Here is a 15,700-nt window from a genome sequence, read left to right on the forward strand (position 1 = left end):
AACTCAAAACTCATCTGTTCAGTTGTGCATTTACTGAACAAACACTGTGCTACATCCGAACTGACTGCACTGTATTTCATATCAATTTTTAAATCGTTTTCAGTCTTCTTAAATTCCTTGTTTTTATTGTTGTGATTATTTTTTTAATGATTATTTTAATTTATTTTATGTACAGTACTTTGAATCACCATTGTGTATGAAATGTGCTATGTAATAAACTCACCTTGCCATACATAAACTTACATGAGCTTACTCCCGGACTTGTTTTTGGAGCCAGCATGTCTTGAGTAAGCAAGGTTTGGGTTAATCAACTAAGAGTTCAGGGTACGTGTGATGATAAATTAACCTTGCTTTCTGGAATTCAACCCTGCTCTGAGTGGGTGTCTGTTTGTACACTTGTCTGTTTTATGTGCAAGGTTCAATGGAGTCGGTCTCCTGATGTAGGATGATGATGATTCTGACTAAATTGCCATTTATTCCATGAGGCGTGGATGGCTGAAGCAACCACAGACATTCTGCAGCTGGCTGGTGAGGGAGACCTAAAGGTCAGTTTAGCGTGGCTTAAAACAAAGACGACAAATACAGATGCAAACTGCCACCCAATCAATGGGTCATCTGACCACTACACCCTATATGACGTTTTCCATGAGAAGAAAACTAAGGATACTAAAAGAGGCCCTTCAGAGGATTGGACTTATCCAGAAATGACTGGCTGGGTTAACAGCCAGTACGCTAAACAATTATTTGCAGACATGAGGAAGATCAATTATTTTTTTAAAAATACTCACACACCATTTGAGCACATCTTCATGATGCAGAACATACTGCACCACTACAACACAAAATGCAATAGCAAAATAAAGCCAGCATCCAGAAAGCCAGCTGCCCAGCGTCTCCTTTGTGCAAAGTGTGGCTTCTGACGTCACACTTGGAGGTGCATGATGTAGCTACTTTGAGAAATACAGGTCCTTTTCAAAAAATTAGCATATTGTGATAAAGTTCATTATTTTCTGTAATGTACTGATAAACATTAGACTTTCATATATTTTAGATTCATTACACACAACTGAAGTAGTTTCAAGCCTTTTATTGTTTTAATATTGATGATTTTGGCATACAGCTCATGAAAACCCAAAATTCCTATCTCAAAAAATTAGCATATCATGAAAAGGTTCTCTAAACGAGCTATTAACCTAATCATCTGAATCAACTAATTAACTCTAAACACCTGCAAAAGATTCCTGAGGCTTTTAAAAACTCCCAGCCTGGTTCATTACTCAAAACCGCAATCATGGGTAAGACTGCCGACCTGACTGCTGTCCAGAAGGCCATCACTGACACCCTCAAGCAAGAGGGTAAGACACAGAAAGAAATTTCTGAACGAATAGGCTGTTCCCAGAGTGCTGCATCAAGGCACCTCAGTGGGAAGTCTGTGGGAAGGAAAAAGTGTGGCAGAAAACGCTGCACAATGAGAAGAGGTGACCGGACCCTGAGGAAGATTGTGGAGAAGGACCGATTCCAGACCTTGGGGGACCTGCGGAAGCAGTGGACTGAGTCTGGAGTAGAAACATCCAGAGGCACCGTGTACAGGCGTGTGCAGGAAATGGGCTACAGGTGCTGCATTCCCCAGGTCAAGCCACTTTTGAACCAGAAACAGCGGCAGAAGCGCCTGACCTGGGCTACAGAGAAGCAGCACTGGACTGTTGCTCAGTGGTCCAAAGTACTTTTTTCGGATGAAAGCAAATTTTGCATGTCATTCGGAAATCAAGGTGCCAGAGTCTGGAGGAAGACTGGAGGGAGAGGGAAATGCCAAAATGCCTGAAGTCCAGTGTCAAGTACCCACAGTCAGTGATGGTCTGGGGTGCCATGTCAGCTGCGGTCAATGCAGCTAGCTATCAGGAGATTTTGGAGCACTTCATGCTTCCATCTGCTGAAAAGCTTTATGGAGATGAAGATTTCATTTTTCAGCACGACCTGGCACCTGCTCACAGTGCCAAAACCACTGGTAAATGGTTTACTGACCATGGTATTACTGTGCTCAATTGGCCTGCCAACTCTCCTGACCTGAACCCCATAGAGAATCTGTGGGATATTGTGAAGAAAAAGTTGAGAGACGCAAGACCCAACACTCTGGATGAGCTTAAGGCCGCTATCGAAGCATCCTGGGCCTCCATAACACCTCAGCAGTGCCACAGGCTGATTGCCTCCATGCCACGCCGCATTGAAGCAGTCATTTCTGCAAAAGGATTCCCGACCAAGTATTGAGTGCCTAACTGAACATAATTATTGACTTTTTTTTGTATTAAAAACACTTTTCTTTTATTGGTCGGATGAAATATGCTAATTTTTTGAGATAGGAATTTTGGGTTTTCATGAGCTGTATGCCAAAATCATCAATATTAAAACAATAAAAGGCTTGAAACTACTTCAGTTGTGTGTAATGAATCTAAAATATATGAAAGTCTAATGTTTATCAGTACATTACAGAAAATAATGAACTTTATCACAATATGCTAATTTTTTGAAAAGGACCTGTATGTGTATATGCATTTTTTTTTATTTTTTATTCATTAATTTATTTATAATTGGTTATATAGATGTATTTTTTTCTTTATTAGGGACCAAGCACAGAAGGTGCGAAGGCACCTATTGTATCCATTGGCATTCTTCTTCTTCTTCTTCCACCCTTGAGTCTATGGCAGTCCACAGAACTGTTTGTGGGAAAGTTGTGAAAATGGCACACTAATAACTACTGTACATTTTTGACAATATAGACATTAGTTATGTGGTGACTGCATCCATTTTAGATGTATAATAACTGTTTTTCCCAAAGACTTAAGTTACAGTAGCTGAAAAGTATTTAAAGTGAAAGTGTGGGCCTAGTGAAGGCTGCCCATGCAGGGCCAGTGCTAAGGGACCAACATTTTGCCAATGAGCAAAGTCTCAGAGGCCCTGTGCTGGCAGCCCTTAGGCTAGTCCTATGTGTGCCCGTAAAGGACCAGTACAGGCTTGTTTGCAGGGGTGGCTGATTTTATGACTATTAAGTGTCTCTCAAGATCTTGTCAGAGGATGATTAAACGCTTTTTTTTGGAGCTGAACTCTGCAGGACCAATGTTGGCCACCACTGGTTTAGAAGATATAAGTTAATATTGCTCATAAATATTGGTTTTTAGACATTTTTCCCCCTCAATATTTGATCTAGCTTAATTTTCTGGGGGGTTTGCATACCCTGCTGGAAAACAAACAAACAACAACAACAACATAAACCAAAACCATCACAGTAATGGTTTTACTGGTTATAATGGGAATTGTACTGGTTTTAATGGAAACTGTAACCAGAGGCCATCAGAGCACTGGCTTACGGATCAAACGATGTCAAAGAAATCACATCGTCGTCCAGCAGCTCGCTCTCATCTCCGACCAACAAGCGTGAAAAGGAAAGCCCTTTACCCAACTTATCAGCCAGGTCCACCTGTTGCCCCCAAAAACTCACGTTCCTCCACAGCTCAGCAGATGGCTGCCCCTCCAAACGAGAGCATCCACACATACTCATAGGAAGACGCTCACAATGCACGCAGACTGCGCCATCAAGGACATTGTGTGCATGCTCTTTGCCCTTGAGATTGTGTGTGTCATCAATATTTACATTTTCCCCCCATGTTTTAGACAGCATACATGAATGTTAAACATTAACTTTGCATGTGGAGTTCAGCCTTAAATAGCCCACCAGACTGAAGATAAACATCAAGACTGAAGAGCTTGAAACCTAGCAAAATGGCTCTGGCTCAGCAGCTGCCATTTTTCAACCCAGTAAGTGCAACTAAAAGCAATTCTTTTAAAATATATTTATGATTTATTTGAAAGTAATTTAGCAAATTCCACATACATTGATTTTTGGTTGCTGACGTAGACAATTAGATACATGAAAAGATAATTTATTGTGGGAAAATCACTCTGGAATTATTGCTATCTTCATTTATAAAGGCAGAAGTAACGTGAAGATGAACAAGCATTCATTTTATGGCATATCTTGTCTATGAAATCTTTCCACACAGAGCGTCCCATTCACTACTCCGATCCAGGGAGGCCTGACGGAGGGAATGATTATTACTGTATCTGGACGGGTTTTGCCAGATGCAGACAGGTGAGTAACAGTCTCTGTAAAAATATGAATGGGTTTTTATCTGATCAATAATAGTTTTATCAGAAAGAGTTTTGTTGTGTTTTCATTCTCTTATGCATTTGATATTTAGTAATAAAAAACAGCAAATGCAAAACATGAATCCCTGCAGTTTAATCCAGGAACGTGAATGTTGTGGTATTTCCAGAAAGATTAGATGATAGTCATCATGAGATATAGTTGCAATCAAAATTATTGAACCCCCTATGCAAATCAGCAAAATGTACAGATGTTCAGCTCTTTGCAATGAACAAATCCAGCAAAAGTAAATTAAATAGCTCAACACTGCAAATGTTTAAAGTGGTGATTTGATTTGATTTGATTTGTTAATTAATTGCAAACAGTCTGTACATTTTGCTGATAAGCCTGATTTTAATCATTTCGATTGTAACTGTACATTGTATGGCATGTGCTTTGCTATTTGTTATTTTCTTCTCTATTTCAGATTCAGTTTGAATCTTCAACATGGGTCCACTGTAGCTCTGGACTTAAAAGCTCGTTATGAGTGTGGCCTGAAAATAGAGCAAGACACCAGCCAGAAGTGGGGCTCAGAGGAAAGGAAGTTTGAAACTTCCTTCCAGAGAGGCCAGCTGTTTGTTCTCCAGATCCTCGTCACACTGGGATCATACAAGGTCACTGACTTCAGTTCTACTTTATTGTCTGTAAATAGTTATGAAATAAAGCGTAGCATTAGTTCTGGCAGGTCACATCAAGCTGACTTTTGTCAGATATACACCTTGGAGACCTTTTTGAGCTGTATGTACATATTATAACTCTCATCATTAAAATAAAAATATAATTTTAAAAAAAAATTCTGGAGGATTATTAAAAATTAATCAGTGAAATGCCTGGTTTGGTAAAGTGATCAGCCCCTTAGAGCAGTGGTTCTCATACTTTTTACATTGGCATACCCCCTGGGGAATTTAACATTCTTCTTACCCCCACTTAGACTGCAGTCACACCTTTTCCATTAAGGGATATACCCTTAAATTGATGTACAGGTTCATTTATTACCTGTATAGAGGCAAAGTTTTTTTTTTTTTTTTTTTTTCTAGACTTATTAGTTGTGTGTCATCTTTTATGTCATATTCTTAACACTCACATGAAGTGTATTATTAACCTTGTATGGTGTTCGACTCCGTGGGACACGTTTTTACTTTTTGTCAAAAGAAAAATTATACAATTATACAGGAGGTTACATTTGCAGGCTGCATACGTCATCAAGCCTGGTTTATTTCAGTTAACTGAGCATTACATCCGCGAGTCATAAGCTTCACTAAAAATAATGGTCAAATTTATAACTGTTAATATTATAAAATAAGATCTTCTTTATGGCGTATGCAGCCTACAAATGTGACCTCCAGAGGATGCAGCCTTAAGGTTAAGGTTAAAGCACCCTCACTAATTTAAGAAGCACCCTCTGTGATTTGATTCTGGAGCCGGGCATGCTTGGTGATGCACACCAGTTCTGTTGCGGATTTTGTGGGAACTATTGTTTTGTTGTAAAATATAACAAACAATATTGACAATATTGCGTTTAAAATGTAGTCCATTGCCACTCGCCACAGAATTTGACAGAACTTTAGCAATTCTGCAAGGAAGAATAAGCAAACTTTCCCAAATCAAGGTGTGCAAAACTAGTACCGACATCTCTATAAAGTCTATAAAAAGACTGATGGCTGTAATTAATGCAAAAGGTGGCTCTACGAAGTATTAAATCAAGGGGCTGGTGACTTTTCCAACCCTGTTATTCTAGATTTGCAGAACTGTTGTGTTTTTTCTTTCATTGGTTTTATGTTGTAAGACCAACATTGTAAATAAAGGAAAGGTTAGTTGGAATGGGGTTTAATTTCAGGCTGTATGACAAATAATGTAACTATTTCAAAGGGGTATGATGATTTTCTATAGGCACTGTATATAGGTCCATTCAGTTTATCAACAGCTTTATTGCATCTTTGCTGGAGAGCTAATTAACCTCCTCTATCCCCAGCTCCACCTCTTGTCCAGTCAGGACATGACCTTCTGATATTACTCTTTAAAACAGACTGTTGCTACATTAAATTAAGAACATTAATGATGTCTGCAGTACCTTTATGCTGGTTCAGTTCTGTCTATCCGAAGACAGTGGTTCTCAACCACGTTCCTAGAGCCCCTGGGATAGTCCTGACAGGACTTTTTAACTTTTTTTTTTTTTTTTTTTTTTAGGTAAGTACCGATGGAAAACCCTATTCGGAGTACAAGCACCTTGTACCATTCAAATCGGTGGACACATTTCATGTGGATGGAAAGGTGGAGCTGAATTTAGTTGCCTTCCAACATGCGGTAAGAAGTAAAATGCACTTTTAACATTTCACGATTGAACATATTACAGTAATATCAGCATTTCTTTTCCTATTTTGATAGATGGACAGGTTATTTATTGATCTTATTAGCAGTAACATAGTTTTAGACGTTATGCCTATGGTTGCTGACACCGCGTTCACTAAACATTTAATGCATATGGCACACAAAACTGGAAACAGTTACATAACAACAACATAGAAACCCACATATAATGCAATAAATATAGGCAGGACACTGGAGCGATTTCAGAGCTGCATTGCAAGCAGTCGTATAAAGTGTTCCACCTTTTTTTTTTTTTTTTATTATTATTATTTTAGTTTTTTTAATTCATTGCTGGTATGTTTAAAAAAAAAAACATAGTTAAATAAATCTTAGGTTTGTCTCCTGATTAACATTTTCAGCTTTCAGACCAAACCTATACCCCTATACACTTTTGTTTTCCAGGGTTATCACTGATATCCTTTTACGGGAGATACATATCAGCTCCCTTGCATTTGTTCTTCACCTTATTACATAATGACACAAATAATTTAGCAGTTTTCTTGAAAGTCACTTAGATTTAATATCAGAATTCTTCTAAATGTGTTACTGACCTCTAAATTTCATTTTACTTCCAGCCCCATCTTGTTGCACCTCCAGGATCTTTTGTAAGTTATCAGAAAGGCTAAATAGTTCATACAGTATCACACTGTATAGTATATTATAAATATTTACATTCATTTAATCCACAATCAGAAAGTCCCGTATAAAAGTGTCATCCATGGTGGACTTCATGCTGGCAAAGTCATCATCGTCCAAGGGTTTATCCCGTCTCAACCATATAGGTTTGACAAGTCTCATTTCTCTCTGATGTTTATACGACAACACACCAGCTGTTTAAAAAATGTCTAATATCCCTGAAATTTCAATATGACTTCTGATCAGTGACTTTTCTTAAAAGATATAATATCATGTCCTTTTCTTTCTCCAACAGAATCGTAATTAGTTTACGACACAAACATGGAATTGCGTTTGACTACAGTCCTCGTTTTGATCAGAATGTGGTTGTGCGCAACACTTATGAGGATGGGATTTGGGGCACGGAGGAAAGATCTGAACCCATGCCATTTAAAAAGGGGGAACCGATGCTGGTAAACATATACGGCTTTCTGTTTAAATGAATATGATTGTGGATATGACTGAATATAGACTGGACAACAACTGTACAATTAGGGTGCAGCATGTGCAAGTCGCATTCTTACTCTGATAGCATATCTATTCCACCAAGACCAGACATTTAGAATATATCTGCATTTAAAGTTTGCCATATTGAATGGTTTTACATTTTTGTCTTGTATGTACAATTTCAGGTCACCATTTTTTGCGGTCAGCATGAATACGAGGTGTTTGTCAATGGTGAGAAAGCTCACACTTACAACCATCGCTTCACTAAACTGGAGGAGATTGATGTTTTGGACATCCGAGGAGACGTGCAGCTGACATTTGTGCAGCCCTAACAAGAATTTCATCTAGATGTACGGGAAAACGGGAAACTATATAAGCAAATGCCATATTATCATATGATTGATCATAACTTCAGTGAGAAAATAATGAAAAATAAACAAGATAAGAAAGTTAGTCTGGTTTAGTAATAAGTGAAGCAGTAGCTGCTGAGCCCAATAAAAAGTCTTGATTCACCTTGAAGGACATTAAAACATAATGATAATGCTGTTGAACTAAATGTATGAAACAAACTGTTTGCTAAATATTAAAAACTAACAATAAAATTATCCATGGGCGGCGCTAGGGAGGGAGGAAAGACCAATGCACCCCCACACGTCTACCTATAGAAGCAATTATCTACAGGCTTTATTATAGTTGATAAGTCGCTAAATGAATAAATAAATAAAACATCGACTCATTATGCATGCATAATTTAAGGATATAATCCTGTTTATAATGCATATGGTGTCATTCAGTTTTATCAAATAAACTGTCAAACTGTTCCTTATTATTGTTGACTGTCATCTGCTATAATAAATCCGTTATGGTTTTCAGTCAGTTGCTCAATTTCACCACTAGATGTCAGTAAGGCCGCACTAATTTTACATCAGCAAGTGAAAGATTTCTATTACATGCATTTATTAATATACTTTGGCTTCATTTGAAACTATTTGAATTGATATGCCAGGTATTTTATCACGATTTAAAACATAATCATGACAAACAACTTGAAGATGTTATTGAAAAAAAAAAAAAAAAAAAAAAAAAATGTATAAAACATATATATTCGCAAGACCAAAATTTACATTTGGTCCCCATAACGTATAGGATTACCAACACACACACTTAATACATCACAATTCTCTCTGTCCTCTTTATTCAATTCAGTCTTTGCAGATTTCAGCTCTTCCTGATGATTTGATGCTGGTCTTCACTTGTAAACTGGTGGGAATATTTCAGCATTTACTGCTGAATTACAGTGGGAGGGGCCTCACTGATTATACTGTGTTGGGAGGAGCTTCACTGATAATATGATTTCAGTGGGAGGAGCTGATCTACCAAAATCAAAACTATATCAGTTAGTTTTTATACTAATTGACACATCTAAACATTTACGTTTGTTTTTACATCATAAAAAAAAACTAATGGTAATGCACAATTTTTTTACATTACATTTACATAATCCTAACATTATTCTGCATCTTTAATCAAATATACTCAGATATTGAGAAATACGAAAAATAACAATGTAAATTCTTTCAAAAATAAATAATGGTAACAGAAACAGTTGAAAGCATTCTGTTAATATTGATACTGATGTTGATTTATATGATTCATAGTGCTGGGTGGTTTGACCAAAATGTGAAAAAGTTTGGACACCCTATTGAATTCCAAAAAAAAAACTGGTCCTTGGCTGGTCTTAAAAATTTTGAAAATAAAACCTCAGATGAACAAGGACAGGACAAATTACACCTTGTCATTATTTGCTGAACAAAAATAAAGCCAAAATGGAAAAGCCATGTGTGACAAAGTTAGGACACCCTTACTGTTAACACTGGAATTAAGAGGGTAAATAACAGTCAAGCACTGATAATCAAATACCTTTGATTAACTGATCATCAGCAAGTCTGAGCACCTCTATAAAAGCATAAGCTTTGGCAGTGTACTGGTCTGGAGCCTTCAGGTGTGCGTTAACACAATGCCAAGGAGGTAAGACATCAGCAATCATCTTAGAGAAGCAATTGTTGCTGCCATCAATCTGAGAAGAGTAATACGGCCATTTCCAAACAATTTGAAGTTTATTCACAAGTGGAAGACATTTAAAACAGACACCTCTCCTTCCAGGAGTGGACGTCCCAGTAAATTCACCCCAAGATCAGACCGTGTAAAGCTCAGAGAAATGGCAGACAACCCAAGAACTACACCTCAGACTCTACAGGCCTCAGTTAACATGTTAAATGATAAAGTTCATGACAATACCATTAGAAAAATATGGGACAAAAATGGCATGTTTGGAAGGCTTGGCAGAAGAAAGCATCTTCTATCTAAAAAAAAAAAAAACATTGCAGCACGGTTTAGGTCTGCAAAGTTGCATCTGAACAAAACACAAGTCTTCTAGAATAATGTCCTTTGAACAGACGAGACCGAAGTGGAGATGTTTGGCCATAATGCACAGCGCCAAGTTTGGTGAAAACCTAAAGAGCATATCAGCACAAATACGTCATACCAAAAGACAAGCATGCTGGAGGAGGCCTGATCATTTTGGGCATGTTTTGTAGCCACAGAACCTGGGCACCTCACAGTCATTGGGAATTGATTAAAGATTACATACTGTATTCATGATTACATTACAAAGCTCCAGACACTATATTGGTTATGATGGTTATCAGACATATAAACATAAAAATAATGTAGTATTGTTATTAAAAAAAATAATAATAATAAATAAATAAATAAATTGAATAAAATAAAAAACACTGCCCTTTTTCCCATATGTATGAGAGCATCTACAGCAGAACTGTCCTCTTCATAACAGAAGCCTGAGAATTACTGTTCAAAGAATCTCTGAGAGGCAAGATGGTTGTTGAAGGTGAAAGGAATGATGAATGTCAGTGTTAAATTCAACAAATCCAGGCGGGTTGCTGTCCATGTACAACTTGATCCAGTCCTGGTACTGAGAGACTCTTGTAAACCCACTGGGATATTTGAGGTCATTACACAGGTTTCTAGAAAAACTCATGATGCCAGACTGAATCCATAAGGAGCCTTTCCTACTGAGCATTGGACCTCCAGAGTCTCCCTGTATAGACAGACATTCATCATTTATATCTCTGACAGTATAAAGTGAACAAAAGCATTGATATGCATTAGTAGCCCAATGGTGAAAGTATGTCAGCCCTGTGTCTAACACCAATGGTGCTTCTCAGTACTCAAACTGGTGCTTCCTTGTTTCCTTGCTTCTGCATCCTCATCATCCACATCTCCCAGAAATTAGTCAAAGAGTGCACAAAGTTGTGATCTAATAATAATCTGCTATTATTTTTTTTTTTCAATATAAATGCTTGAAAGTGCTCTCTGCAGTGATTACATCAATAAACAGAAAATTATGTCACAGTTCTGTTAGTTTAGACTTTCTGTTTTCCCTGATCTGTTTGTTGTCATGGTTATTGATTTGATGTCATCATTATGTTCAGGTGTGTCTCGTTAATTATCTTAGTTTGGTCTGTGTGCTTAAATCCCTGTCTATACAGTTTGAGTTGGTAGGGTCTTAAACTTCAACTTTATGTGTCTCTCCAGCCTTCTCTTGTATGGACCTGCCTGTGAATTAATTAAAGACTGTTAACCTTTCTCATCGTCTTCATGTGTGTTTATTGACACAGTACCCGTGACAGAATACCCGACCACACAAGAAATATACCCATCATGTTTACCCCATTTTTGCCAGTTTTTTGTTTTCTTTTATGGATCACTTTGCTGCTGTTAACCTGCGTGGCCTGGAGCAGGGAAACAGATCATATTCCTGGATGACTGCTTGTGGATGTTCCTGCACATCAGCCTTAACACCGCCACACAAGTGCAGTTGTCCGGAGACGGCTCTCGATGGAGCTTCACAGACTACGTGGAGTGGGTGCTGGTATCCTGTGAATCGCCCCTGACCATCTTTTCCGCTGACACGGATGACACCAGCCCCACTCCCGAAACAGTGCCCACTGTAACCGATGAGCCATTGCCAAGAGGAACAACAGAGCTGAGGATCGCCCCAGAGCCAGAGCCTCAATCCGATGTCTGACCAGAATAAGGATTTTAAAGACTTGTTTCTGAAATACCCAGTCTTTGGTCATCGTCTGCCTGTACTGTTATGGCCATGGAGGCTGTTTATGAACTCCCTGTTCGTTCTTAAACAACCACGAAGGTTGTGCCTGAACTGTCTGTCTGCCTTGATTTACCTGTCTGTCCTGTCACGACCACGGAGGTCATTCCCCTGTCAGAGGTTTTTCCTTTAATGGGGTTGCCATATCGTGTGTCTGGGCCACGCACACCACCACCAGTGCTCCTCCTAAAGTGGTCATAACCATGGAGGTATGACAACTGTCTGCCCTGAACTGTCTTCTGTCCTGTCACAAGCACAGAGGTGTGCCTGAACTGTCTGTCCTGAACAGTCTGCCCATCCTCGCCACTAGAAAGCAGTTTTGAACTGTCTGTTTGCCCTGTCACAACCACAGAGGTCATTCCCCTGTCTGCTGTGCTTTCGGTGTTGGGAGTTGCGATTTGGTGTGTGTGGGCGGCATACACCGTCCTGGAGGACCCCGTCTGTCACGAGCTCCCACCCAGCCTTACGCTCCCGCCTCCTCTTCTGTGTCCTCTGTCACCCTCTGTCCCACTGCTGCTGCATCCTGCCAGTCCCAGCTCATCCTCAGCTCTCTGTCTGTTGAGCATATTCACTTCGGGCCTGTCAGTCTCTAGCTCCATCGAGGTCAGCGGATCCCAGGTCTCCGCTTCCAACCTCCAAGATCCAGACTCAGCCTCGGGTCATTGACCCATCGGCTCCAACATGGATAACAGCTCCCCCTCCTCTGCCATGGCACGTCAGTCTACCATCTCCACCGGGCTCCCTCGTCCCTCCAGCTCCGCCTTGGTCGGTTGTTGACCTGCCCTCGCCTCTGGACTACACTCGTCTAGCTTCGCCTCATCCCTCTGTCCCTCTGGCACTGTTGGGCTCCTCCCTCCCTCCGGCTCCACACTGGTCCTCTGAAACTTCAGTTCAGAGTTACCACACGGTTTTCACAATGTCTAATTATTTACTTGTGTGGCAAGCAACTGTGTTATAAGTAGGATAACATACATCCAGCCAGTTGTTATCACAAAATAAAGATATATATAATCCTTTTACTTATGATCTTAATTCAAGTGTTAAAGGTCTGACAGTAATCAGTGTTGAGTGCTACTGTAAGGTTAACTCTGCCTGCTTTAAATGTTTCTAAATGATTAACAGTTGAAAATATTAGAAATTTAGAAAAGTAATCAAAAAGTAATCAAATGTAATAAGTTACATTACTTTTATAAAGTAATCAAAAAGTTACACTACTTATTACATTTTGAATAGAGTAACATGTAATCTGTAACCTATTACATTTCCAAAGTAACTTTCCCAACACTGCTTTTTCTCCACCATGGGTCCTCCCTCCATCAGCTCCACCTTGGGCTGTCTCCATGGTGGGGCTCTAGAGCGTCTCTTGTCTCCTCCTGCTCCGGGCTCCACCCTGGCTCTTCCCTCTGTCTGTTTCACCCTGGCTCCTCCCTCCATAGTCACCACCCTGGACTCTGGTCATCTTCCTCCTCCCAGTCATCCGGCCACCCCCAAAACCTCTTTCTTCTGCCTGTCTTTGTTGGGGGCAATCTGTCACAGTTCTGTTGGTTTGAACTTTCTGTTTGCACCTTTTCCCTTATCTGTTTGTTGTCACAGTTATTGATTTGATGTCATTATGTTCAGGTGTGTCTCATTAAATATCCTAATTGTTCTCTGTGTACTTAAGTTCCTGTCTTTTCAGTTTGAGTTTGTCGGGTCTTAAATGTCAATGTGTTTGTGTCACCATCTGTCCCTGTTCGGATTAACCTTTGTGGATGAAAAAGACTGTTAACCTTTATCTTTATCTTTGTGCGGGTTCATTGACACAGTCCGTGATACAGACAAAGCAGTAGGAAATATACAGCTATTATAGAAGTGGTCTCTTTTACTTTGTTATACATAGATCTTATCCAGGCCATAGATAACATCTTGGAGTTTACTTTCACCCAGGTATATTGCCTAACCCCAGGAAAAGATTCTCTCCAAACATCTACAAGAGTGTGATAAACTATCAAAGACCAAAAGCAGGTCTGCTGTATACTGTGGGGTTCTTTGTGGTTTCTGTCCATGGTTCTAAATCTATGTTTTCCTTTGCAGATCAGGTGGATTAAAAAGCAGTCATAGTGTATGAGTTTAAGATGGGGCTAAATTAAAGCAACAAGGTTAGCAGTGAAAAAGTTTGCAGGTGTTTTAGTAAATTGCTTTGGATTAAAAAGGGTTAAAAATTAATTATTGGTATCTTACCGGACAAATACTTTTCCCTTCCTGTCCAGCACAAATCATATTGCTTGTGATGCTTGTGACCCCTTCATAAACATTAGCACACTCACTGTTGCTCACAACTTGTATCATCACCTCCTGCAGTATATTAGAGGGTGGGCCTGAGACACAGATGAAAGGACATATTTAATGACTTTTAAAAACCATTTCTATGTCAGTTGTTGAGGTTTACAGTATTGTTTGTGTTCAGTATAACTGTTCAAGCAAAGGTTCACCCACCTTCAGGTTGCAGCAGGCCCCATCCAGTGACCCAGCTCTCCGTACCTGCAGCAAATACACTACCAGCCGCTGCCAGACAGACTGGCCTAATGTAATCAGAGAAAGTCACAGAGGAGGAGAGCTTGACCAGTGCTATGTCATTGTCAGGATTTGGATAGTCAAAGAGAGGATGCTTGATGATTTGACTCGCTGTCCTGGACGTCTCATAAGGGTTTGTGCCAGATTGGCTCAGGCGACCAAAGTACATCACAGCTTTAAAGAAAAGGAAACTGTAAATAGAGAAAGTCTGTTTTAATCCCACTACTATCAATCTACAAACTACAGAAAGTATTTATTATTTAAACCTTAAACTTCATACTTCTGGAAGCAGCGAGCTGCAGATAAAACCCAGTCTTTAGTGATGAGAGTCCCGCCACAGTTATGGCCAAAGCCGACATGAATGCTGACCTGCCATGGCCAAGCCCCTGACGTCGCATTCACCCCTCCAACAATCCTGTCACTGAGGGAGGCTTGACCACATACTGATGAGAGAAAGCAAGATGTTAGATGTCCTTCTTAAAATGCATCACAGACACAGAAGACACATTTCTGCAAGTTTTAAAGTCATTATGAAAACTTACCATCTAACTGGCAGAAGGAACCTGTGCAGAGACAAAGTAAGAAGGCAAAGTCAAAGGCAAAGACAAAGTAAGAAGACTATCATCAGGACAAAGCTGATAAACTGGTTTTGTAGCCCACAATCACTATTTCACCTGTTATATCAGTGCTGAAGTCTACTGGCATGAAAACAATAAAATCTTTTCACCTGAATAATGGTATTTATGGGTTTTAGTCAAAATATTAAAATAAGATTATTTCATTCATGACATAAATTAGGTCAGTTTCACATGCAGTACATTTGTGCAATTAGATACTTCTGGATTTCTATAGGATTATTTCAGAGTTAAAATGGCCATAAACATTTTTCATAGTGAGAGTTACTGAACATAAATACATTCTGAATATAATTGTGTGCCTGCCTGTCTTGACATTGTTTAATAAAGTCAGACAGTGGAGTCCCGTTATATAGTGAGAGTTATTTTACATTCTGTATAATTGTATTCTCAGACAGTATATTTACAGTGTTTTTACAGTATATATACATTATTTTACAGTGTTTTACAAGCATTTTGCTTCATACAAGTTTGAACACTATTTTTTATTTTATTTAAATTATTTAAATTATTACCATTTTCCACATTTTGGAATAATATTTAAGTCATCAAATCTATAAATAACATAACTAAAAGAACATAAATCAAAATTATCTTTTAGATTCTTCAGTGTAACTCAACTGCATCCTGATTCTT

At 39.0% G+C, this 15,700-nt stretch overlaps 2 protein-coding genes across 2 annotated transcripts; one reads left to right on the plus strand and one right to left on the minus strand.

Moving 5' to 3' along the window:
• Positions 1-3,557: 3,557 nt before the first annotated feature.
• Positions 3,558-8,513, plus strand: LOC127162888 (galectin-9). Its single transcript, XM_051105806.1, has 8 exons — positions 3,558-3,810; positions 4,056-4,144; positions 4,626-4,812; positions 6,386-6,502; positions 7,141-7,170; positions 7,259-7,347; positions 7,497-7,653; positions 7,873-8,513. Exons 1-8 carry the CDS (start codon positions 3,775-3,777, stop codon positions 8,017-8,019), a joined length of 852 nt encoding a protein of 283 aa, XP_050961763.1. The 5' UTR covers positions 3,558-3,774; the 3' UTR covers positions 8,020-8,513.
• A 2,046-nt stretch (positions 8,514-10,559) lies between these two features.
• On the minus strand, positions 10,560-15,134 carry LOC127162769 (chymotrypsin-like elastase family member 2A). Its single transcript, XM_051105617.1, has 6 exons — positions 15,104-15,134; positions 14,972-14,992; positions 14,710-14,872; positions 14,352-14,620; positions 14,097-14,233; positions 10,560-10,805 (listed from the first exon to the last, which is right to left on the minus strand). Exons 1-6 carry the CDS (start codon positions 15,132-15,134, stop codon positions 10,560-10,562), a joined length of 867 nt encoding a protein of 288 aa, XP_050961574.1.
• Positions 15,135-15,700: the final 566 nt, after the last annotated feature.

Source organism: Labeo rohita, chromosome 3 (genome assembly GCF_022985175.1).
Source record: "Labeo rohita strain BAU-BD-2019 chromosome 3, IGBB_LRoh.1.0, whole genome shotgun sequence".
Classification (NCBI taxonomy): Eukaryota; Metazoa; Chordata; class Actinopteri; order Cypriniformes; family Cyprinidae; genus Labeo; species Labeo rohita.